The sequence below is a fragment of the Sturnus vulgaris genome, chromosome 3 (genome assembly GCF_052056855.1).
Source record: "Sturnus vulgaris isolate bStuVul1 chromosome 3, bStuVul1.hap1, whole genome shotgun sequence".
Lineage (NCBI taxonomy): Eukaryota > Metazoa > Chordata > Aves > Passeriformes > Sturnidae > Sturnus > Sturnus vulgaris.
This window is the reverse complement of record NC_142245.1, coordinates 89124523-89151228: the sequence shown is the minus strand read 5'-3', so window position 1 is coordinate 89151228 and position 26706 is coordinate 89124523. Positions and strand designations below refer to the sequence as shown.

The window sequence follows — 26706 nt, the reverse complement described above, 5'->3', positions numbered from 1 at the left end:
TATTAGTTTATTTTTAAAGATGATTGAGTGCCAGTTCCTGGATCTATGCTCTGATTTCCTTTTAATTTCATAATACATTGTTATCTCAAGTGAAAGGAGGAGTAAAGCTTCAGAGTGAAACAGAGATGTTCCCTACTTGCTACTTCCCAGCAGCTCCTGCTTAGCCTGTGAGCTTTCCAGGGACTGCCCCTTTGGAGAGTCTTTGCTCTTCCTGGTGGTGTCACAGGATGGTCAGCCTTATGGGTCAGGCTGAAGTCATCAGCATTTCTGGATCATGTTTATGCATCCATGTGCTTATTTCTATAGTGCAAAACTGAACATGATGCCATATAATACATTTTTTGGATCAAATCATAACTGACCTTTCAAAATATATCTCATCATGCAAGTATGTATAGTCACGTTTAAAGGTAGCCTTAAACATTTTTGAAATGTCATCTAGATCTATACATAAATATATATATACAATTTCAAACTAAAAATCAGGTTTTAAACAGCATTAATTAAATTGGTACTTGAATGTATTTGAAAATGCTCAGGTCTTTCAAAACCTGATTTATAAAATTTAGCTGAAACATAGTGAATTCCCACAGTGCCTGAAATCACAAGAAGGGTTGGTATTCAGCAGTGCATACCAGAGGCTCTCTGCTTAATATTAGAAGAGGGGAAAGGATATGATATGGAGATTGCAAGTAATTATTCAAGTAATCATTACATTCATTTTAAAAGCATCACTTAATATGAGATTTTGCATGATTCACTGAAATCACAAAAGAAGAATTGCATTTGAAAGACCCAATGAATGTAGAATGTGATTTTTTAATAGTTATATAATTTTTTGGAACAAAATGTAAGTAATATCTACAGGAAGAAAACTATTTTAGCCACAGTTTCATGATGTTATTGAAAGTAGCTTTCTTAGTCTGTTTCCATATTTCACACATTTTATAGTTCTTTCTATATTAACACATAACTGTTAATTCAGAAACTCATAATAAGTAATTTTAAAATAACCTAGTTTGATGATTATTTGCAATCTTTGTATTATTGCTTCTTTGTTTTTTACAGGGTTTTTTTTTTAGGCTGCCTGATGCTTGGTAAATCCTAACTAATGTTTCATCTCTTTATCAGCAGCAGAGAAAGCATGTTCTGTTCTTCTGGGTCTTGCTGGAGTGCTAAGCAAAAGCAGCCCAGAGCTCTGTGTAAACAATGGAAAGCACAGTGAGTCCCCAAGGACTTTAAGGTCATCATGGAAAATAAACTGGCATTTGTGTTGATGACTAGTTTAAATGCACCAACCACAGTTTAACTGTGCCATCTAGGTAAGGAACAGTTCTTGAGCACTGGTAAACAAAGCATGTAATAGGTACAAGAGTGTTTTGGCCCAGCTTTCTAAGTTCAACTGAATCTTTTATTTAATGATTCAGCGCAGCAATTTGAGCCTGTTGTAGCAAGCACTACACAACCCTCTGCAGAGGGGTCAGCTGATGAATGTGCCTTCTTTCTGACCTGAATTTCCTTTGCTCTGCCAGTTCTGGGCCTCTTTTAATGAGAGACTGCCAACTACTCTGAATAATGGAGAGGTTTCCTGACACAGCCAAGTTTGCAAGAAGAACTCAAAGTTCCCTACTTTGTGAGTTAAACTTGGCTGATTCTGAACATCCAAGTTTCATGCAAGTAAACTGAAATTAGACACCAACACTGTACACTCACAGATGGTATACTCCCTTTTGTTTCCATTCTTTTGAATTGTGACTTCTTAGACCACATCTAGGCTTTTCTATTACGACCTTTTCTACCATCAATTTATTTTATAGCTTTCACCTTAGTCAAGCAGAGCTCATAAACCACTAAAGAGCAAATAACAATGGATTAAGTAAATTTGAGGGATTATCATAAAATACATGACTTTACTGTTCAGGTTTACTTTTTCTTTTTCTTTTCTGAGATATCCTTATCACACAAAGGTTTTTTTCCCATAATTTCTTGCTAGGATCCCTTACCCACTTGTAAGCACTTGGTGCTAATTTAACTAAAAAGTACACAAAGCAGGCATTCTGAGAATGTGCTAAAAATGCAGCAAGAGAACTGATAGAAATAGATACACTGATAAAATATTTTCTATCTGAATGCAGTACAGAATTTACAGATTTCTTACATCCTGTCTATCCTTAAATGCTTTGCTTTTCCCCTGTTTTTCTTTGCTGTTTGTGAGTACTCTAAAAGATGGCCTCAACAGTGACTACTCAGGACTTCTTGAAGCTGTGACCCAAACACGCAGAGGGCCTGTATGAATCATACAGCACTGACTAAAAGCTAGTTCAGAATTCACTTTCCTTCTGTGACATCGATGGTGCAGGAACATAAAGATAAATAGTCTTAACCCTGGCAGGTTTGTAATGTATTCTAGCTTATTACGAATTTAAACTTTGACTGAAAGGCTTTATTTGTATCTATTTGGAACTCAGCTGTGTTCTGGGTTTACTCTATGTTTAAAAAATGACTGCAGTACCTTTATTTACTTTGCAAAATCATTTCTGTGAAGAGGTGGCTCTTTCAGCATGAAAGAAGTTCTTCAACAGTTCAGCTTTGTGGTAAGAGTTTCTTTAGCCTATTTACTCCTCCTTTTAATAGTATTTTCTGTGAAACAACAGATTAAATCTATAGCCATGCTTCATTCTGCTTAGGAACAGGACCACAGCAGCAACCAATTGCTCCTCTTTCTCTGCTCCTCACTTATTTCTAGATGCAAGCCCTGGCTCTCCATCAGTTGCATCCATGGCTAGAGACTGCATCCTGCAGTCCTGGTAGTACAGAGCATGAAACATCAGAACTGTCCCTCTTTTGTCCCTGACACCAGATTTCTCTCTGCCTCTTTCAGAGATGGAAGGGCTGGAAATTCAGCTGTAACTTCCAGATTTTCCAAATAATTCTCTGTCTCGTTTTGTGTAGGGGAGCCATAGTGCTGAGTTGTGCAGACCTTTGAACATGAGTCAGTTGGTTTTATACTCCCATTTCAGACTGTCCATTAATGACCAGGCTGAGTCTCTTTAGCCACGAGACTTTCAGCTACCTAAACCACACATTTGACTTTTTAGAGCATCTGCAGTATGCTCAGAAAAGTCTCAAGGTTCCTTAATTACACTGTTATAGGAAATGAAAAAAAGCTGAACACTTAAGTAAACCATCCCATTTGCAAAAAGCTCCTGTAAGCCCCCAAGGAACCTCAAATTCAGATGAAGTGCAAAGAGCCTCGAAGTCCACATGAAATTGGCTGCTTCATCTGAGCTCTACCTTTACCAGTTTCTTCACCTCCTCCTAGGGACTGAATTAAATTTTGAAAATTGCTTATAGTACCATCAAACATCCTTCAGCCTTTCAAAATAATCTCTAGGAGCTGATTCACACATTTCCTAAATTTAAAATTCCACAACTTGTGATTATTAAATGCCAATTTATTAAAAACATTTCTTTTCAGTTTCCTTCTTCTCCGTGGAAATTACTTGAACAAGTGCTAAAGGCATGCAGGTCAGGGAGGAAATGGTCTGAAACTGTAGTTGTACAGAGTAAAAAATCCTAAATTATTGCACACTGACACTGGGGACATTTAGTCTGCAGCAGTAAGGCTGGTCTCAATGTTTCTTCATCCAGTAGTGATTTCTTACAAAGGAGAAGTACACTCTGGTATTAGAAGCAAAATGGTTTTAATAAATCATGTCTTTAAAAGGAGCCAACAGCAGAGTTCCAGAAGTCTGAGTGGTTTAATCAACTATGTCCTAGATAAATTTATCTTGGCTGTCACTTCCAGAGTTTCTGTGAGATCCCTAGAACTGCAGATTGGCTGAAGTAAAATAACTCGAAATTTTCTTCTATACTATTGGTATTGCAGTTTCCACTCTGCAAAAAAATCAGTGGAGGTTTATTTCTGATCCTGAAGATCCTGAGAACTGAAACTGGAGGAGATTTCCGAGCCAGAAGAACAAATGTGGTGCTGACTACGCAAGATAACATTGGAGGAAATTGGTCATAGGAAAGTGTAGATTCCTTGAAAGTCACTATACTCTGGAGAACAGAGACGAGCTGCTGCTGGGAACAGGAACATGGAATGATTTAGCAAATATAATAGACTTAATACTGTAAATGATAGGGGCAAAGAGAAAACTTTATATGCTACATGTCTGCCAAAATTTTGCAGTAAAACTTCTTTTTAAAGAGCATGAAAAAAAATCCATAGATAGTATGGTAACTAACAGTAAATTAACTTCCTGTGGTTTTTTTTAAGATTATTCATGGTGAATTTGTAGAAATTTGGTCATTACGATACATTTGGAACATGAGAAACCTGGAAAACTCAAAATATTTGTTGTTGCAGTAAAGCACTAGAGATTCCTGTTGGTCACCCCTAACATTATCATGTCTATAAAAAAGCCAAAAGTACTTCACAGATATTGACCCCATTAAAATAGTCACACAGACGTTATGTCTTATGATATGCCAATTTGCAAGCTGCTAAGAGGCTAGGAAAGGCATAACTATACAATCCATACTTCCTGAAAAGACAGAGACAGATGAGATGTTAATTCATGAGACCTTCTGAGTGAGAAGTTGACTATATGATATGAAATTGAGTTTGAGGAAATTTCAGTAAGAACAAAAAGTGAGGTAATGGCTGGAAATGAAGCAGTTACGTGGTCTTAAAGGAAATTCAGTGTTTTAGTGTATGAAAATGAGTTTTATTGCTATGCTTGCCTTTCATAACATACCCTTAGTTTCATAACTGAGAACTCAAACTCTATTTTACTATTGCAAAATATTTTCTTTTCATTTGAAAGGCTTTCCAGTGCTTAAAATGAATTGAAATTTTACCTTGCAAATATCAAGAATATTTTTTCATTGGAAGTAAAGAACAAAAAGAAAGTGTTATGAACAAGTCCTTAGCTTCATTGCTGATGTGGTAGAAGTTGAAAACGGATTAATAAAGCTTCAACATTAGTTTTGAGGTAAAAATTATTATTTGCTTGATAAATATTTACAAAAGGAATTAGCTAAATCCTGTGTCAAGACCTAGATCATAATGCCAGGAAAAACAAAATCAGATTTCTTTCAGAAAGAAGTTTTCAGTGTGAAAGCTGTTACCCAAACTAGCACTGTCAGTCATAATGGGAGAAGAATCTAAACTACTTCAGGGAAAGGAAGTCCTTTTGAAGTGATGCTGTAGAATGGGGACACATAAGAAGAGATTACATGGCAAACATTACAATGGCAAACTTCCACTTTAGCAGAAATAGAAAATATTGAAATTATTTAGCAAAGCCTCTTTGCATCATGTTTCTTAGTTATCATAATGAAATAATGAAAAAGCCACAGGAAATTCAGCCAAGGAGATTGTAGTTTGTCTCCTGATAAGACAGAGGTTGTTTAAGTTGCCTATGAAAGAAAGATATACAATCTGATGCATGTATTAAAAGGAATTGAAAATGGTGCAATCTTTACCTTGAAAGCCATTCTTAAATCTGGGTCCCTTTGGTAGGAGTTCTGGAGTATATTCACGATAGCCTCCTAAATAAAACTGACTGAAGACATTGAGTCCAACCAGCCTCCCAGGAGAAGTGACAGTTTTATTCTTCTGATCATCCACCTTACAATGAAACATTAATCTTGTTACAACAAAGGGATTTGCCTTCATTTAGGGACTCCTAGTGGAGAAAATCCTCCCAGCTTTACAGGAAAGCACAAAAAAATATTAAATTTTCCAGGTAAAATGTGAAAAAAACACAGAGAACACTTTCATCTAAAAGCTACCCTTCTAAAGGAATTACTTTTTTACCTTCAGCCAGCCTTTCTGGAGATTTCTGCCGAGGTGAATGACATGAACATTGAGTGTCAGATCGAGTGGTTTGCTAATGATTGTTGCGGTGCCAGAACCTAGATTGTAGCTGTATACCACTCTCCCATTACGGAGGCCTAACTCCAAGAAATCATCTCCATTCAGACCTGAAAAGACAAAAAAAAAAAAGGATAACTATTTATTCCAGGATTAATGAACACCAGTGTTTAAAATATACTCCAAATCTGAGAAATTAGCAGTTTAGCAGATTTTTAGCCAGGAAGCTTATGAGTTTACTATATATTTCAAATATTCTCTAACTTGTAAGACTATTTCTAGTATTCTTGTGGATTTAAAGTAGAAACTGCAGAGATTTTAAACATTTATAGGATTTTTGACAGAAGATTTTTTTTCATACTACAGATAAGTGAGTGATATCCACAAAACCTGTAAACCCTGGTGGATTTAGCAGTCATTGCTGTTCCTTCCCCGTGGAACAGGAATAAATTTTCAACGTCCTCTAAAATCTTAAAAAACAAACAAAAAAACCAAACCAATTGAAATTTCATGTTGCACACAAGAATAGGCCCTGTCTTAATCCTATTCCAGGATGCTTTCATCTTTCTTTATAGGTACATCAAGAGCCTCAAAACCAGAGGGCACCTGCTGCTCTGAGGCAAGGGGAGTAACAGGGACATGGCTCTGAAGAAGCCCTAGCAGCATCTATCAAATTCACTCAGCTGCCCTTGACTCGATAGCACCTGGAGACTTTATTGCACCTGACCATGATTAAGGCAGCTCGAGGATGTCCATTGATGGAATTTCCTTGGTCAGCCAAGTGCTTTAATTCTTTAAGCCTTCTTGACTTTCAGGTTAGAAATGATTGATTTGCCAGTTTGCAGTAAATAATTTAATTTCTTTACACTTAGTCCTGCATGCTGTAAGTGTTGTTTGTGCTTTTAGTAACTATAGTGTTAAGTCTCATCTGAAGGATTTTAAGTCTCACATAAAGCCCATGAGTAAGAGTTCAATTCCTGGACCTATTCCTGGTCATCCAAATTTTTACACTGGCATCTTTAAAGAGCATTCAATCTCTCTTCTTCAGGCAAGAGAGGAACGACCATTGTTTAGAGAAAAACCTGATCAACTTGTTTCTTTTTATCAACCCCAACCTTTCTTTGTGTATGGTAAAAGAACCAGTATACAAACAACAGTGAAAGTGAAGAATGTTGTCACTTGTGCCTTAGGATGTCCTGAATTGAAATTCACAGCCATCCATTTCTTTTTACAACTCTCCTGTGAATTCAAGCAATTCAGTGCTCAATTTCATGCCCGTACACTGTATCATATTTGATATTTTCTTCTGTTTTCATAAAGCTGTCTTGGTTTTTATTTGTTTCAGAGAAAGACTTTTCCAATTTGTTCCTCCAGTGTCATAGGGTGGCCCTCATTTCAAGTGTGTGTTTTGATGCCCTTGTCTCAAATCCATGGGAAATTTTCTTCATTTGCAAAAGATAAAGTGGACTTTTCCCCAAGACACAATGCTAATTATATTGTCCTCCCACTGAAGCTCTGCACACAGCTGCTTCACAGCCATAACTGCCATATTCCCCTTATCTCATATTCTGGAAATGAATCTGTGGTATACTGTGCCTTTTCTATATAGAAGTTTGTAACTCTATAGAGTTACTATTCTGATGCAATAGGAATATATAGAAAAGGAAAAGTAAATCCTTATTCTAAAGAATATAAATCCACTGCCTCTGTAGAATGTGTGTAGCTACAGTCAGTTGTATAGAATACAAACACTATTCATTTTTTATTACAATGATTTGTTCATGGTTTTTTCATAATGGAATGAAATCCCATTGCTTTCAGTTACACTGGCACATTACCAATGAAGGACTTCCAAACTGAAATTAACAATTCTTTTTAAAAAATCTTCACTAAAGTTTCTATTTTCAGCAGTGCCTACAACGTACTTATGTCATTTGACTAGGAAAAACTAGAGGAAGCACAATAAAGACAAACTTATTGAAAAAGGTTTCTGATTTTTTAAAATGCTTTTTCAGAATTAAAGTATATTAAAGAAGAGAAACAGTGTCAGCACTCTGCAAAATTGTTTGATAGTGAAGATAATCACATAATCATAGATTGTTGAGAGGTTGGAAGGGACCCTAAAGATTATCTAGTCCCAACACCCACTGCCATAGGCAGTGATACCATCGACTAGATTGATTTGCTCAGGGTCCTATCCAACCTAGCCTTGAACTCTGTCAATGTTGGGGCAGAATAAAATAATGTTAATAGTCTGCATAAATGAGACAGCTTTTATCTTTAGCTATGTATTGGGACAGAATTTCACAGTAACTCACAAGAGGTTAGCTACGAAATTGATGGACTTGGTTTGGACAGAGAAAATATTGGACAGAACTCAGGGAGGGTGCTGCAAGAGAATGTTAACTACAGGAAATGTGATGAAATAGAAAAAGGAGAAAATGCAAATTAAGTATTAAAAATACTCCCTTACTGGAGCATTGCTGGGTGTGAAACCCTCATACTTCTCCCGTTGAGAGTGTTATTGTTCAACACTTGGTAAATTGTGAAAACAAGATCATCTTCCTCGTGAAATAAGTGACATTCACTTGGTAAGAAACTGTTTTGTAGTAGTTAAAATGTGGGGTGTCAGTCTCCCCAACCATTTAAACTAAGGAGAAAACTGCAAATTACCAACAGCATTTTGCTATCACCTCATTGTTCTGTGCTGCTGCCCACCCATGGTTCGATACAGGGATGCAGAAATGCCTGACTGCTGTACTGCAGTGTTCACACACACCCACAAATGATATGCAAAGTAATAAAAAGCCAGGTGTCTGCCTGACAACTGCATAATAAGCCCAGAATGCTAGTATTCTCATTAATGAAAATGACACCAGTAAGACTTTTCTTTTAAAACCTCGGTTAGCCAAATATGATTCAAAGACTGACATTCCACTGACTTCTGACAATACAGGCTACACTCTGCAGGTAGGCCTTTTTGAGAAAAATTTTATGCAATGCATCTTTTATACTTAAGCAATTTTTTTAGTGTTTTCTTTTGATTATTGTAACTGAAAAAGAATCAGATTATTTCATATTATTGGTGTTCTACATTTCATATTTGCATTTTCTCCATCTTGAATAAAGACATTGAATTAATTGGTATAATTTTTGTTTGATTTCATTTCCAGCAATTGGAAATGTTTCAAACAGGTGCTTGAAATTCAGTTTCCAAGGCTGCAGAAACATGTCTGAATGTGGTGGTTCATTCTTGTCATTGAAAAGAATGTTCTAATGATTTCGTTGTGTTCATATTACAACAGAGCTTCTTATAAAAATTTAATGATGCAGACATGGGCTTTTGAATGCTGTTTTCTGAATGATTAGATGGAAAGGTTTTAGGTAATTTCAACTCTGTGCACTGCTTCTGCTCAGCTACCCAAAAAAGAAAGACAATATTTCGTCTACCCACAAAAATTAATAATTAGTGAGTGAAAGGAAAAGGTGCCTGGGAATGAATGGTGACTGTCACAGGAATAAAATGTGTCATGATGAGAGTTCTACCTGGATGTAGTTAAAATAATGTAAATGTAGTTCAGTTAGCAGGATCAACCAGATTTTACCATGTCTTTTGGTGAAGTTTGGGAAAAAACTTTGCAAATTCGGATTTCCACACAGATAGAAGCAGAAGCCTGTATCCTACTGATGTGATATACTGCAATTGTGTTGTTAGATATATATATAACTGCATAATGCCTCCCCAAAATTTATTTTTAATAATGAGTTTTGGGAGCTCAGTATCTTAAAACAGCAAAAAAGAATTTCTCCCCACCTTCATCCTTGTGAAGCATTAATTTTCTGATACTGTTCAGCATAAGTGTAGGGTTCCTATAGGTCAAGGGCCATATCTGCAAAACTCATGTGATGTTTCAGATATGGTAAAACATCTGCTGTAGTAGTAGAAATTTCTACTATCATACCTAAATCACTCTCCTACTGTAATGGGTTTAGACCTAAGACGCATCACCCAACCTCCCTCCTAGGCTTCAACAATCCCATAGGACACCTCCAAACCCAAAAGTTAGGTCATGCTCCAATTGCAGAAATGATTAAGATAAAAATAAGTTTCTTGCTTCTTATGAAGTGTCTATGATCTATGACTACTTTATGTCTGCATCAAATTACATAAAATTTTCTCAACTTTCATTGGTATTATGGCTTCTGTTTGGAGTAATGCTCAGATGGGCAGAGCAGAAGCAGTATTACCCACGGCACGCTGATGCCATGCAGCCTGCCACAGGGCGTGCTGTGGAGAGATACCTTAAGAGTTGTTAAAATCTTAGTACAAATACTCCAAGTAGATCTACATAACCTGCTTCTCAACTGTGCTAATCAGACCAAGTTGAATGCTTTGCTGCACAGACTGTAGCTCAACTTACAGCTAGCTTGGGTTAACTTGCATTGAGAGATCTCAGGGTTAAAAGTTTCCTATTTTATGTAAATAACAGAGTTCAAAGATCAGTAATGAAATTTATGTTAACAACTGAAAAAAGGGAACCTTGACCTTCTGGTTTCCATTTATTGTTTTCAGAAATATACTACCTCAGATTAACAGTTGACTTCAATTACTGGAAGCAATTGTATTTCTCCTTAATAAAAAGAAACATTTATACAATCTGATTGATTACTCTCTCTTTACAAAACAATACAATTTTGAAGAGATTATTTCCCCACTAATGACATTATATCTTAAATAGTATCAAGAAAATCCTGTGCATATTTTTATCCTACTTGTTCAATAAGTATTTGAAAACTTGTAAGGATAAGTGATAAAAATAAAGCTTACCTTGACCCTTCTGCCCAGTGAAAAAAATCAGGTTATCTTGTAAAGCTGAGTGGTGGTTTGCCAACTGAAATTTCAAGCGAAATTCATAGTAGAAGGTTATATTTGGGATTGCAGAATAAGCTAGGAATGAGGTATAGCCAAAGACATCTGTGCCACTGAAACTTGGTTGAGTAATATTGATAGCTGGATTAAAAAAGAATAAATTCAGTGTTAGGGCAAAATGTTTACATATGTATTTACGAGTTCTATTTCTTAGTTAAAAAAAATCTTAAAAGCTTATAAATAAAACTAATAATTTGAGATGTTGTAATATTTTACACACATGCAGATACAGTTTGGTTTTCCTCTGAGGACAAATATATTTATTTTTCAGCTTTTGTAAATAGGGTTATTATAAAAAAATGACTTATTGTCAACTACTGCCATCTCCTGGATTCTAGGTAACATTGCTACAAATAAAAGTACACTGTAATACTCAAGAATTAGACAAAAGAAAATACAGAAAGAAATTTTCCTGTTAAAAGAAATACCATATCTGACAGGTGTTTGAGTGAAAGTGAGCACAAGGATGTGCTGATGAGGTTGTGGAATAATAATTCTTCCCAGGTAGAGAAAATAAGAAAAAGAAGCATCATAAAAGTATGAATTTGCAGCACAGTGAACAGGACCTACACGAATTACAAATAAAATCGTGTCTATACATGTCTGTACAGAAAACAGAGCGCTGGTGCTAAGTACCCACATGGCCCCTAGGGCTAGCACCCAGTGGCCAGACTGCTGCAGTCACTTCCAGGAGCTGATGCCAGAGATCACACCACGCTTGTATTGACAGTATGGTTCAGTAAAAACAGGAGAAAGAGGAATGACAGCTTAATCCTGAAAGACTAGGTATGGGACTAGATTGAAAAGATTTGAGCAGTTACCTCCAACCAACCTGCACACCAAATGTGACTGGATACAGCTTTATTAATGAAGGCAGAATGAGGGATTGGAGGAGGAAGGAATACAAAGCTGCGCCATGCACAAACCAGGTGGGGAAAAGCTAGTAAAGAATTAGAATACAAGTAAATCTATATTAGCCTAAGTGCATCTAAGCACCTAAATGTTTACAGTGTGGGAGAAACAATAACAGATAATTGTGACAATGTCATCACCACCTCTAGAGTGTGGAATCTGTTTCTAAATTTGCAGCCTGGGAAACCTGCCATGGTTGGCACTGATGTGGCAGACATTGCCTTGGTACCTGCATCTGAGAAAAGGTGCAGACACTGGCATGGCAAACCTTTCTAGCACAGACTTGGAGTTTGCAGCAGTACAGAGTGTACTGTCCCATGCATTAAGCACTACTCCACACATATGGCACATTATGCCTTGCCCTTGATCTTAAATGGGAGCCAGGAAATTTCCATATGAAACAATGGTTTTGTCCTAATTAGAAGGACACTGGAAATGAGTCTGAACACAACCTTAAGACTCAGACCTCTGTGAGTTATGGACTGTATTGGAGGCGGAGCACAACTACCCCATATTTAAATCTGATGCTAGTTTCAATCCACCCATATTCTCTTAGATTACTTGAATATGACTGAAGGAGTCTCAAATTCTGTATTTTTGCTAACTCAGGAAAATATGACCCACACACAGCTCCTTTGATGCAAAGTATTCTTTCTTTTTTATTTTTTTCTTTTTGTTTGTGTCTTTAAATTTATTAATAAACCATAAAATATTTAGGAGACAAGAAGATTTTAAACTAAAGGAGTCCTTTGTCTTTATTGTCTTTTCCTGCTTTGATTTATAATGGGAAAAGCAAATTCTCTCATGTACCTTCACAGAACCAGGTAATTTGATTTGCTGGCAGAGATCATTGAAGAGTCTGTTCCTGAGAAGTTATTCCCAACAGGAATAACTCTTTATCCCCTGGATGAGGCTTGCCATTGTCTCAGCTGTTTCCTTGGAGCATTCTAAGTGAGGAGTTATTTTTTTGCCTTTCTACTTGCTCCTTCCAGTATTACATATAAAGCTGGATTAAAGATTGACAAAGACCCTCCAATGCAAGAAAGCCACAGACCTGTTGGAACAAGTCCAGAGGAGGCCACTCAGTTGATCACAGAGCTGTAACACGTCTCCTATGAGGACATGGGAGAGTCTGAGAGCTGAGGATATTCAGCCTGGAGAAGAGACAGCTCTGGGAAGACCTTGTAGCAGCCTTCCAGTACCTAAAGAGGATTTACAAGAAAGCTGGAGAAGGACTTTTCACAAGGACTTTTCTTATTCTGCATGTTCTTTGTCTCTGGTCTTCATTGCCTTAAAAGCTAAATGGTTATGAAATTCTGAACTCATTCTCTGTGAAATCAAGGAAGCACTTTTTTCCTGATTTTAAAGACTAGTAACCCTAGGACACTTGGAAACTAAATAATTTACACAAAATCCAGCACAGTCTGGAGAGTATGGAAGAAGAGAATATAGTTCTCTGAACTCCAGGTCAGAACGCAGTCACTAAGCATTCTTTGCTCCTGGATATTGGAGCACAGCCATTCTCAAAGCATCTGACAAGAACCAATTTTCCTGGGTAATGTCCATCTTTGACTACTTGAGCATCTCCTCTTAGCTCTTTATGATCTTTTAATCCAGTTTTAACCGTGCCTTTTGTTGGGACCATGAAGTACATTCCATAATATATCAGCATTATAGGGACTTCAGACACCTTTGCCTTCCTTAGGTGCCACGGGTGGTAATGGACACCATCATCCAGTAGGTTTTGGGATCAACAACTCATCCAAGGATAACAACACAGTAACACAAATCAGTGACATAATTACCGAAGTAAAAATAACAATAAATCCAGTACATCACTAGCAGTGGGCTAAACTTAGTATCTGGGCAAACAAAGACTTATATAACGCTGGCTTATAAGGAGGCTGGCAGGAAGCAGGGCAAGTTCCTCCACAGGAACAATTCAGACCCACAAACAGATGTAGGAAATTTCAAATTCTCTGGTTGGACTGTCCTTATCTACTGTTGACTTGCAAAGGCACTACCTGCACTTGTTAGCCAGCTGCCCTGCTGCTGTTAACTAGCCCTGCTCCCCTCCATGCTGGCCCTTTCCTGTGCATACATGGTGTTTGGATCCAAAGTGAAATGGTGCATGAGCACCATATGGAGCTGTACCTCCATCAGGCATATAGTCCTGAAGGGGAATAACAGCTTTTAAGGCAACAGGAGTCCCATGGGCACTTTTAATGGAAACCATTACACACTACTGATTTACTTATTCATAGTTTTCTCCACTGTACTGAAAATGTTTCTCACACCTAGTAGGAGTCAGATGCAGTATCTAATTAACCACCCTATCTATCCTCAGCAGGTAGGCACATGCAGTAAGTGTTTGCAAATAGTCCTCCCTATGCCAATCTCCGAGAGTAAAATTTATTTAGAAATGTTAATTAGTACTGAGTCAAAAGCTTATATTTCTGGCTAAATCTATCTAGCTTGACAGCTATTCCATATTTTATCTGTCTTTGAACTGGCACTTAGGGGTTTTATACCACATTTTTAATCATGTTTCTTCTCCATGCCAAGTATTGCTTGTCAAGAGATCTTTATCCAATCACATTAAAAAATGAAAGATCATCAGCAAATGTGCATCAGTATTTGAGATTCATTTCATGAAGTGACCCTCATTAGTTTGATTTCAATGCAGACTAGTTTGCCATACTCATACATATTTTTGACTTAAAAACTGGAAAAAAAATTAGCCCTGCATGAAAAATACAGTGATTGGTAAAATCGTGTGAAACAAAATAGCTCCGCCTTTTCTTTTTATTCTCTGCCATTTCATTACAAAGCTATGGAGCCAAGACTGCAGAAAATTGCATAATCTTCTCCTTTGAACACAGTCCTCCTAAACAGTCTTTGTAAAATGTTTGAGGCTGATTGAATTAGCAGATGGCACAGATAACCTCACTGGGTTATTTTTCTTTTCCAGTCTGGGCATCATCTAACTGATTTCTACTCTTGCTCTTGCAGTGCACAGTCAGAAGTGGTAAAGATCAGAGATGTGTCCCAACATCTTTGATTATGAGCCTTGTTCACACACTCCAAATTAACACAGTAATGTGTGTAATACACATTACTCTGACAGAGTACTGAAGTATCTTATCAACTTTTTGTCCTTGATCTTGCCCTGTATCTCTCTGTCAGTTCTATGTCATTCATCATTCTGTTTTTCTGCATTCCCAGTATTGAACAAGTAATAATGCATGATATGTCCCATTGACTCACAAACAAATAATGACAAATTATCCTATTATATAAATGTATCAATATGGTCGACTACTTACTTCCCTAACATTGCATATCTCATTGGAGCTGAGCACAAAAAAATGGGAGTTAAAAAAATCAACTATAGTTTTAAAAAGATCTTTACAAAGCGAAGAGAATAAAGTGAAAAAGAAAAAAGAGAATAATCGTTTTGTTATCTTTGAATTTTCTGTTGCAAGTTAAAATTAATGTTCCTTCAGCATTTAATGGCAATACATCTTGGACCACAGACTTAAAATATATTTCAAAAACCAAGTCAGATTAAAGGGATGGAAAGAGATGAAGACTTCAAGCTACAGAACTGCAATCAGATGATAAACTTTTTTTTATATTAACACTAACTATGAACATTTACCAGCTCAGTATCTGTCTTTGAGATCAGCAGCCATATACAGTGCAGGAGGAATAGTATAGAGTTCTCCTAAAGACCTGCTCATATTTCATAGAATCACAGAATTACAGAATCATCAAGGTTTGAAGAAGCCTTCACAATCATCCAGTTGAGCCAAAAACCCAGCATCACCATAATCACCGTAACCCCAAGTATCACATCCACATGCCTCTCAAATGCTTCCAGAGATGGTGACTCTACCACATTCCTGGACAGCGTATTCCAAAGCCTAACCACTCTTTCAATGATTTTTTTTGTAACATCTAATCTGAATCTTCCATGATGCAATTTATGGCCATTTCCTCTTGTCCTGCCCCTTGAGACACGGTGGAAGAGACTGACCCCCACCTCACTACAGCCTCCTTTCGGGTAGCTGCAGGCAGCAATGAGTTCCTCCTGAGCCTTCTCCAGGCTAAGCAACCACAGTTCCCTCAGCTGCTCCTCACAGGACCTGTTTCCCAGACCCTTCAGTAGCTTCATTGTCCTTCTCTGGACATGCCCCAGCCCCTCAATGTCTTCTTTGGTGAGGGGCCCAGAACTGGACACAGCATTTCAGGTGTGGCCTCAGCAGTGCTGAGTACAGAGGGGCAATCACTGTCCTGCTCCTGCTGGCCACACTTTTGCTGGTACAGGCCAGGATGCCACTGACCTTCCCGGCCATCTGGGCACACCTGGCTCATGTTCAGCTGCTGCTGACCAGCAACCTCAAATTCCTTTCATTTGAGCAGCTCTCAAGCCAATCTTCCCAAATTGATACACAGGGCAATTGCAAAAACAAATTATTTGCAAAGATAATATTGAAAAAAGAATGGAAATTGCTACCAAATATTGTACTTTACAGTCTTCCAAGCTGTGATGTGTTGAAGTGAGATCTGGGAAAATAAGCCAGATTTCTGACTGACAGGCACCTCAATTTACAACTACATAATTCACACCAAACTTTCACAAAGCAGGAACCTGTACATTTTCCTGGAAATGTGTAGAGGCTCTCCTGTGAGTAGGGATGTTTCACTATTACTCCCCAGGGATTAAGTGAAAGAATCTGTGCACATTATCATCATTTCAGTGGTAAATAACATTAGACTTCTAATCAATACTATTTCTTTTGCTATTTCTTTAATATAGCTGTAACCCTTGATATGTTTTATGTTATGCTGTAATCTACTAGTAGTTCTTTAGTTTTATACTGTGTAGTAATTCTGATTAAGATATTTTGTCTGTTTAATAAGCAATTCTTTTTTTATAAACACATCTGTTTTGCCATCATTAGAACTTGTAGGCCAGAATAATTCCTTAAATTTAGACTTCTGCTGAATTCTGAGGCTAAGGTAGGGCTTGTCTCTGCTCATCGCATGACAACCAGTGACTGTCATGGACGAAACAAGCTTGACTTGGGGGAAAATTGTCACTCAAATGAGAGTAGGATAATGAGAAATAAAACCAGTTCTTAAAATATTCTCCTCCTCCCTTTCCTTCTTCCTGGCCTCCACTTCTGAATTTTCTACTTCCTCCCCTTTGACTGGTACAGGGTGATGTGACACAGGGGTTGTGGATGAGGCCTCTGCCTCTCCCTCCTCCTCAGTGAAGGAATTATTCATACTCTTCCCCCCTTCCAATGTGGGGTTCCTCCCATGGGATCATGAACTCCAACATGAGTCCTTTCCACGGGCTACAGTTCTTCACAGTGTGGGTTTCTCACAGGTCACAAGATCTGCCATCAAACTGCTCCAGTGTGGGCTCTTCTCTTCATGGATCCTGCCAGACCCTGCCTCGGTGCAGGCTTCCCGTGGGATGGCAGCCTGGGATCCTGCACGGCTGCAGGGGAATATCTTCTCCACTGTGGGCCTCCAGGGGCTGGAGGGGGACAGCTGCCTCACCATGGTCTTACCGTGGGCTGCAGGTTTGCCTTGAACAAACCTGCTTTTCTCGCTGGAAACTCTGGGAAGTCCAGGGAGGAAAAGGTAAGGGGTGCTAGACCTGCAGGGTGGTGCAGTGCCAGCTGAGGGTTCCAGGTGGTTGTAAAATGCTCCTGATGTCTGGAAGACTGTTGTATCAGGAGTTAGTGATCCACTTAATGGGTCATTCAGGTTACAGATTCCTTTTATCTGTCTTGTTGCATCAGTGATCATGGAGTCATCAGAGTTATACTTTGGGAATTGAATTTTGAAATAATAAAAGTGATTTCACTGCTCAGAGATGAAAATATGGTTCTGAAAAACTGCTAGTACAGCAGTGACATTAATAGTGTGTGAGTGTGCCTATTTGTGTTTTTTACAATTTTTATGACATTTCTCACATCGGACGGATGGGGGAAATTTAGGCCCAGTGAAAACAAAATGACCCAGAAAATAAATTCCCTTAAACAGTAAGAAGAGCAGCCCTGATCAGCATTCCCTGAGGTCTTTTATCACTGACCAGGAACCTTACAATGCAGATTTTTTAGCTGAGGAAATTCTCTTTGGGCATCTACTGTCCCCGAACTGCGCAACTCAGTCTGCAGCCCCAAACAACTCTGAAGGTGACATTGTGTGCCAAACACAGCTGCACAGAAACAATTCGCCTGCAGGCTGATTTTCACTCTTCAGAACTTGAAGCAAGTGACTATTCCCACTTCAACACTTTGAAATTAATTTTATACACGGGGGAATACATCCAACAAAAAACCTGCTGGAATTCTTTGGACTGTGAATCATTACAATAAGTGTTGCTCAGAAATGTTTCAGGGAAGAACCTTACAGATTGCTGTGAATGTGTGCTGTGAATGACCCTTTTCAGGGTGTGTTTGCTAAACACAAGACTCTGCTTCTTGTTGTCACGTATGTGAACATATGTGAAAGTAAACCACTGAAGTTTGGTCTTAAACACTGGAAATGACACAATTACTCATTTTAGCAATGCACACACCTTTGAAATCCTTCTCCCTTTATATTTGTACTTACAAAGTGCTTGCTCTTGATTCTCGGCTTAACAAAAGACCTCATGTTATGACCAAGAGCTTCCCAGAAGAGCCTCATTTCTTGTGCAGCACATGGTTACCAACAACACCAGGTGTACATCTCCAGTCCTGGTGAATTAACTATTCCTGCTTCACTTGCATTTAGGAGGCCATTACAATTCTGCAGTACAACGATACACTGATATTTACTATTTAAGATTTCTGCATCTTATTCATCAAAATTTTGTACAGTCAGATATTTCAAACATTCTGATCTTATATTTTACAGACTGTATCAATTTCCTGTACAAACCAGGAAATGCCTCCATTCTGTGCTTAGATAGAAGTGTAAACAAAAAAAAAAAAGAAAAAAGAAGTAAAGGCTGATTGCAGAGATGGCAGCAATTTAACAACTCCAATCAACTCTGTGGTCCTAAACACTGGACAAGATTTATAGTCTGCAAAAAACAAAATGCAAGCAACTTTTAACTAATTTAAATGTGAAAGGAAATTTATCAGAGTAAGGGCTTGAATGCTGGCTGCTTTCACACAAATCTATTGGAAAGCCAGAACTCAATGACTGGACTCAGTTTAAACGGTATAGATCCCTTTATCTGCAGCTTAAAGAAGCAAAGTCACTTGGGAGAATTAGTCAATCTGCTCATGAAGACATAGTCTCTTTTCCAAAGTGTTGCATATTGATGGTGTTCTCCTCCCTCCACCCCACCCCACAGCCAAGCTGGAAGTCACTGAGGCATTTAACTCTGCAAATCACCAGTCAAGTCCCACCCCTATCCCAGGAGCCACCAGCCCATCACAGATCCATCTCCACAATCCCAGAGGAGCACAGAGCACAACAACTGCCATGGGGTATGGGACACATTATGGGGTGTAGGTGAAGAGCATTTTGGAATAGCACAGGACTTATGAATGTCTAAAAGAGGAAATTAGGTGATTTGGGGAGGAACAAGTGTGGAAAATAGAGGGATACAGAGACGAAAAGGGGCAGTCACATGTAAATAGATCAGAATGCTTGTCTGGCCATGTCCTCCACCTGATCAACAGGGCCTGTTCTCTCTTCTGTTTTATATTATCATCCCCCCTCCCCTTGGCCCATTATGTTGTAGCTGTATAGGTTCTTGAGAGATACTTCAATGTATAATGGTCAACTTGCAGTCAAAATAACGTGGTCATCTAGTGATAAAAGCAAGAAAAATATGTAGTGAGAGATAATTTGGAAAAATGGACATGTTTTTGGAAGCTTTTATTGATGTCTGAAACAAGCATAGCATAACAAATAAACTCAGAGCCAGCTTAGATTGCAGTATGCTCCATCTGATTCAGAAATGTAAGAAAAGTCCTTGTTAGTCCCAGACCTTGTCTATTTTTTCCATATTTGTATAGGTTTGTCTAACAGAAGTTACCATCTGTCCTTACATTTCTGCCTCACTTGTCATATTTACAATAGTCCTATAATTACCTTCACTTTTTAAATGTTATGTTATTTCACATAAAATTTCACATAAAATGATGAATTTTAAACTTGTCATGTCAAACAATTTGGTTTTTCTTATTTTTTTTCTATTTTTTTCATTTAATAGTGACAATAGTTTTATTATAACTTTTCTATACATACATTGCTGTTGTTCTTAGTATGACTTCCAATCCTTAACAGATGGCAATTGGAGCTCTGATATAGAGAATATCTGTATCTGTGGGCTCATTTGTGGCTCCGTCCATGTCTTTATTTCTTCTTAATTTTCTTTTGCAAATAATCTCTATTGGTAGAACCAGCCAAACTGGCATGAAATTGCAAATCTATTTGGTACATTAGTTATACTAATTTTATCAAATAATCACTGTGACATCTCAGTTGTTCCATGTTGATGAAGACCAACTATTATTCGATAAACATTTTGAAAAACAACTTTTCTTCAATGTTTCAGACACAAAGTAGCAAGCATTAGGTTATAACCCGAATAGTAGAGACAATATTATTGTGTATCATAAACAAAAGATGATTAATTTAAAATGTGTGCTTCTATGCCTTAATTTTTATGGACCATTTCTTTCTATTAAATTTATTTTCTGGGACACACATTTTGTCATAGTAAACAATTAAGTTTGCCTTCTGTTTCTAAAATAAGTTAAATTATTCTGCCATTTTAATTAGGCAAGATATCATTATCTTCAAATATCTCCCAAAAGTTCGATTTTGATTCTTCTAGGGCAATCCATAAGGATACATCGTGGCTCTCTTTTTCCCTTCTTTGTTTTAGAAAATATGATAAAGGGGCCTCTTGAAACTCATTTTAAGACTTCTGTCTGTGCTCAGTTTATTTCTATTCCTTCTAAATTGTTAAGATACAGTTCAATAAAATAATTTTTCATATTTCAATAATAGTTTCTTATGTTGTCAGCTGATTACTTTAGATTTATACTCTGTCCTGCAAAGCTAAGTGCCCCTTCCTTTTTTGCTTGCTTATAGTGATGATCCAGAGAGTTTTCCCTTTCCACTCCTTAAAATTAATTCTTTCTGTGCTTTCAAAGACTCCAGTTTTGTAACCTAATCAAATGAATGAATTTCTGTACTTTCTCTCAATTTAGGCTCTCAGTTTAGGCTCTCAATTTTTATGTAGTCTCTCAATTTAGAGACAATTAAATACAAAGAGTTGCGGAAGAGCCACATTGAACAACTACAGGGAAAAAAGATTAGATGATACTCAGTGCTGACAGATGTAAATTTGGGTAGATTGCAGAAACAGTCCTAGCCTTAAATAAAAATAGTGGGCTCTGACCTCACCATCAGTTTTCAAGGGAAGAGGTGCTGGAAATTTTAATAAGCACTTTCATGAATGTGTCAGCGTACTCATAAAAGAAAATAGAATGGAGAAATTGGTTAAGTAAGGGCAGAGAGTAAAACAGAAAAATGTCAAACACCACTGTATAAAGCGGTGGCATTATCACACCTTGAATATAGCATCTTAAATCAGCTCTGGACTCTCATTTTAAAGAGCATGCCGTGGAATTGAGAATGAACAAAGAAATGCAGCTGGGATGACTAGAGATGCAGCAAATGAAGTCTCACGTACTGTTAATGTAAACTAGGAAAGGTTACCAAGAAATTATCACACGTTTCATATACTCACCTCTTCTATTTGCTATCAAGTACCATGGTTAGATGAAAACAGAAAAAACCATGAATGTTCATCTACTGAAAACTTTGGAAATAAAAATTTTAAATAAGACTTTAATATGTATATGATATGACAAAAACTAACTTGATCATTATTTAATATTTATCTGAAGAGGCACTTCATGTGCACCACTAAATAAGCTCAGAACCAGTGATTATTTTCTACATGTAGGTTTTTCAATCATTGCTTCTTGCTGCATTCACTGTTAGGGGAAAGAGCGCCTTACATGTTCACATACAGGAATTTCTGATCTAGAACAATCATTATAATCAATGCTCAAGGAATAAAAGTCCTTCCTTTGACAATTTTAGTCAAAGTGACCTATTTCCTTTCCTTTATTATTTTCACTTCATCCTGTCTCCTGTTTCACAGCAAAGCACTTTGTAAATTTTGCATATTAAAACAGTGTATAAAGAATATTTTCTGGATTGTAAAAATACCAGCATGTACCATAATTTGATTAATTTTTCAGGTCGAAAAGAAAGACAATTTAAAGTTTACTAAGTAATGCTTCTCTAAGCAGAGGAAAAATCAAATGAAAGGAGAAATCAATTTCTCCAAAGGAGCTCTTGCTTGAATCTCTCAGTTTTTCTCCAGGTGATTTACTAAAACATCAGATGCCACCTGGTATTTCCCAGCCCCTCTGAATAAAGCTTCTTTGATCCCTGTCTACCTTTCCTTGGCTGGAACTTTAATAAAACAACACATGGGAAGGATGATCAGCTTAGCCCTTTGCATGTGATTGGATTTTGGGCTGTGTTTTTAGGTGGGGAGGTGGTGACTTTCAGTGTTTTACCTTCAAAACATTCGACATATTTCTTACCACAGCTTCTAGGAATGATAGCAACTATGACCAGTGCATGAAGAGAATGTTTCTTACCATCACTGCAGAGGATGCCAGACCTTCCATATGGACACAAGCAAACAGCATCTCGCCTGGACTTTGGAAAACACGTAGCACCGTTTCCACACGGATTTTCATCACAAGTTGCAAACTGGCAGAGTTTTCCAGTGAAGAGTTTAGGGCATTCACAATACCAATTTTCTTCATCGCTGACAAATTTAAATTCAAACAAACAAAAAAGTGTAAGTACCAAAATGCACTCAGAACAAGCAGAATAGGATTTACACTTAGAGAAAATCTGTGGCATCTGACTTATGGTTGTAATAGATCTCTTTGTTTTTACTAGTGTTCCTGGCATTATTTGCCTTAGTGATGACTTGACATGACAGTTTCTTTTGGGTTTTATTTGATATTTTAATTTTTCTTTCTTTTGCTGGTGAGATATGTGACTTTTCTAAGGTCTCACTAGTTGTTTGTGCTGCTGCTTTCATAGCATAGTCAAAATAACTGCTACAGGAAAACAGCTCTTCTATTATGTCTGAAGAAATGAAAGTATGTGGGAATATAAAATGAAAGTTACTAGTTTATTTTGCAAATGGAAACATCATTTGTATATTCAAGTACTACATAAAGTTTCTGTGTATACAGTAGGATGCAAAAAATCCTGAAATATGAACACTTGCAGTAGTGAGTATATTGAACTTGAAACAGGTAATATCTCTGCTATCATATAACTTATGTTTCCAGTCACAGAGAGAATATTAGAACAGGCAAGGATAAAAATAAGTTGTAATCAGTCTTGAGGGTTGACAAAACCAATGTTCAGAAATGTACATATTCTAGTTGTACCACTTTTTTTTTTAAAGTATTCAAAGATAGTACAATGACAGATATGGTAGGAAAACCAAAAACAGTTAGGGAAACAAAAGAGTTCAAGACATTCCCATCTATCACGGATTAGAAATATAATTTCACAAAAGGTCTTATTTGATTTTTCCCTTATATTATGGCTAAAAATAGATGACAGCTAGATAGGTCAGTTTGCGTGATTGCCAAGTATCCATGTACATCCTCAATATTGAACAGAAACATGTCTGCCTTTTACTTGAAAAGGTCACATGTGCCCGTGGGTATGAATGCAGAAGACATGGTGCATGTTGTATCAAATCACACTTGTGGTTTTCCAATAACAGCATAATCATTAGGATATGCACTGATAAAATTTCAAATACATGTGATTTCTAAAAATTCATTATCTACTTATATCTACACAATCAGGTTAAAGAAAACAATCTGGAGCTGAAAGACCTCCCGTATTTTATAAAAGAGGGAAATAAGTAAATCTTGTGCCAGTCCTTGCTCACAGCAGTTGATTAGTGTGTTCCTAAACTGGCCACCTGCAGAGCTGGGGAGTGAGGAGCTCAGCCTGAGAGTCTACCAGAATGAATCTCATGAATAATGCCTCCAGACACGTTTGCAAAAGAAAATTGCTATCAGCTGCAATAATAAATTTCTGTGTGTAGCCTATTCTATTTATAGATCTGCTGCAGACAGCAGGAGAGGAATCTAAATGAGCTACTGGATTGCTTTCATTTGTACAGCATTGAGAATGCTGCTTTCAGAGGTTTTAATATCAACATTACACAGTTCAACTAATTTAAAGAAGCATCAATGAACTAAATTATTCCTGGAAGTCTACAACTGTTGGAGATGATTTTTAGTTATCAAATATATTTTGGTTTGTTTATAAAAGAAAAGGTAGATCATTGCTACTGACTGCCATAAGACACCTTTGAAGAAGAAAATTTCATATATTCTTTTAATGACCTGTACATGTCAACATTGGCCATTTATTTTTATAGTCTTACTTTTGCTGTTGTGGGGAAGAATAAAAATAGCAGGTTTCATAATAAATTGTGAGTAGTTTATGGTTAACAAAATGAGCAATGTTATGACGTTTTTGCTATTGGTGCTGCAACATTATAATAACAAAGAAGAGCAATTCCAGATAAGACAAAGAAAACAGTTTTAAAAAGTTCCACAAAATAATATAAAGCTTGAAAATATAACAGCTAACCACAGAGAAAGAAAATTATCACACTCATTTCACAAGAATTAGTATACAAAGTCCCAAATAACTTATTCTCTTTCAAAGCACGGTATAACTGTACTAGGTTAAGAGAAGGACAAGGTCTCCCATATTCTACTGAATTAATTTCACATGCAAGAAACACATAATGCTTGAATGACCAAGAACTTCTCCCAGGTAGATTTCACAATTTCATGATGGTCTGTCACCCTTTATAAATGCAAGAAGCAAATGAAAGGGGGCAGAAAATCAAAATAGTAATGTCTTTTGCCTGTGCTGTACACCTGTGAATGACTCAAAAAAAATTATTGGATAATTACATACATGAGCTGAAGAAATACCAGAATTTTGAAGCTGGAGAACAAGAAACAAATTTGAAGTGTTTTACTGAAATGTGTTTTACTGAAATGTGTTGTAGGAGCATATTAGTGTTTGTGTTCAGATCCAGAGCATGCTTTTCAGAAAATCTCCTGGCTGTCCCCTGTTGAAATGCCTTGTTCCACATTTGGTGTCTAGAGTACATGAACTGAATTTCTTTCTGATTCAACCAGAAGATTGTCTCACACCTCAGGTTGCTTCAGCTGTATGGACCTAGACCAGGTCTAGTGTGAGAAAAAGGTTCTTGAAAAATGAATAATGGGGACGTTGGGACCTCAGCAGTAATTTGAACTGCAAATCTATGTCTATTGAACTACAAATCTATGTCTATTGAACTACATTACCTACTAATATGGATGCAGATTTATAAGCCATCAAAAGAAAGTCATGAAGCTATGGTACATATTACATACCAAAAAACCCTCAAGATTTTACAGTAGAGCACTGACAAACTCCAGGAGTAAATAGAGAAAAAAAAAACCAAACAACCAACTATTCAGAAGTATATGAAGGAAGAAAGACACAAACAGTGAGAGAAAATGGGAGAAAAGACAGAAATAGTGTAGAAAAAGAATGAAAGAGACAATAAGGGTATTTCTAGAGCACCATCACCTTGTATCTCCAGGCTTATGATATAGGGAAGAAAGTGTAGGGAAAATGAACTATTCCCTGACATTCTTATAATCATCTGAATATTTTGTATTACCATTTCCCATGTTAAAATATTCCTTTGATCTTTGGCTTAGATATTAGACTGGAAAGAAAGTCACCAAGAAATATTTGAATGAAATAACATGGCATTGGTAATTCAGTAATACAATTTCTCTCCTTGAATCAATGTTACATCAGTGACCTGGTTTAATGAAATCAAAGTTTTCTATAAGGTTGACAGCTTCGGGATGCCAACACAGATTGTGGTAACTTATTTATTTTAAATATTGCACAATACATTAGTAATCCTATCACAGATGTATTTTAGTATTAAGTTTTTAATCCCTCTTTACAATGTGTCACAGACATCATCTGTAGTCTATTGACACAGTGTTGTGATTGTCCAAAGCAGAGTATAATTTTCTATATTCCTGTGTTTCTTTTCCGTCTCTAACGTGGGAGTACAATGAAGGCACTCTACATGACTTTTGTGTATTTTTTCATGTCAATGAGCACTCTACATGACCTTTGTGTAGTTTTATGCAAGAGGGCTTCTCTGAAAGGAAGCTTACCCAACACCCTTTAATCATGATCTTTATGGTCCCTTCCAACATAGAGCATTCTATGATTCTATGATTCCATGGTTACACTGTATCACAATGGTTTCAATATTTAATGACATAGGCTCTTTTAGTGCTGTCATTATATTATCTGTAATGAAGCTATGGAAGTTGGAGGGAACAGCTCCTTCAGTCAAGAAGTAGTAGATGTAATTCAGTTTCTTTTCAAGTTGTTACTCTTATGTTTTCCTAGCACTCTTGTTTTAAATTACTGGAAAACGAAAGGACCATAATACTTTTTCAGTTTAAGCTTTAAGTTGAATTATGCTTCATGCAAAGATTCGTTAAATTGCTTTCCAGAAACCACCAGCTTAATGTAAAGGAAATTACAATCTTCCTTTGAAAGCTTTGTGTAAGAGACAAATTCACAGAAACTCACTGCAGCCAGAAGGATAACCTTATCTCATCAATAATCTTAAAAATATCAAAGGACAATATATAAAGGAGGTGTTTCTTCCTTGTTCACAGCAGGTGATTTTTAGTATATAATATAAGGTTCCAACATCTTGCTTACCTCTTGTCAACACAGGAGAAAAATACTCTTGTGTATAAACTGATTCAACTCAAGT

The 26706-nt window shown here is 37.0% G+C and overlaps 1 protein-coding gene across 1 annotated transcript in view; it reads right to left on the bottom strand.

The window, feature by feature from the left end:
• EYS (EGF-like photoreceptor maintenance factor) overlaps window positions 1–26706 on the bottom strand; it is a 789024-nt gene that overhangs the window by 31680 nt on the left and 730638 nt on the right. The window contains exons 42-45 of the mRNA XM_088162233.1: window positions 22436–22608; window positions 10713–10895; window positions 5828–5994; window positions 5494–5638 (exon numbers count right to left, since the gene is read on the bottom strand). Of these exons, the coding sequence (XP_088018359.1) occupies window positions 5494–5638; window positions 5828–5994; window positions 10713–10895; window positions 22436–22608 (668 nt within the window). The remainder of the gene's footprint in view (window positions 1–5493; window positions 5639–5827; window positions 5995–10712; window positions 10896–22435; window positions 22609–26706) is intronic.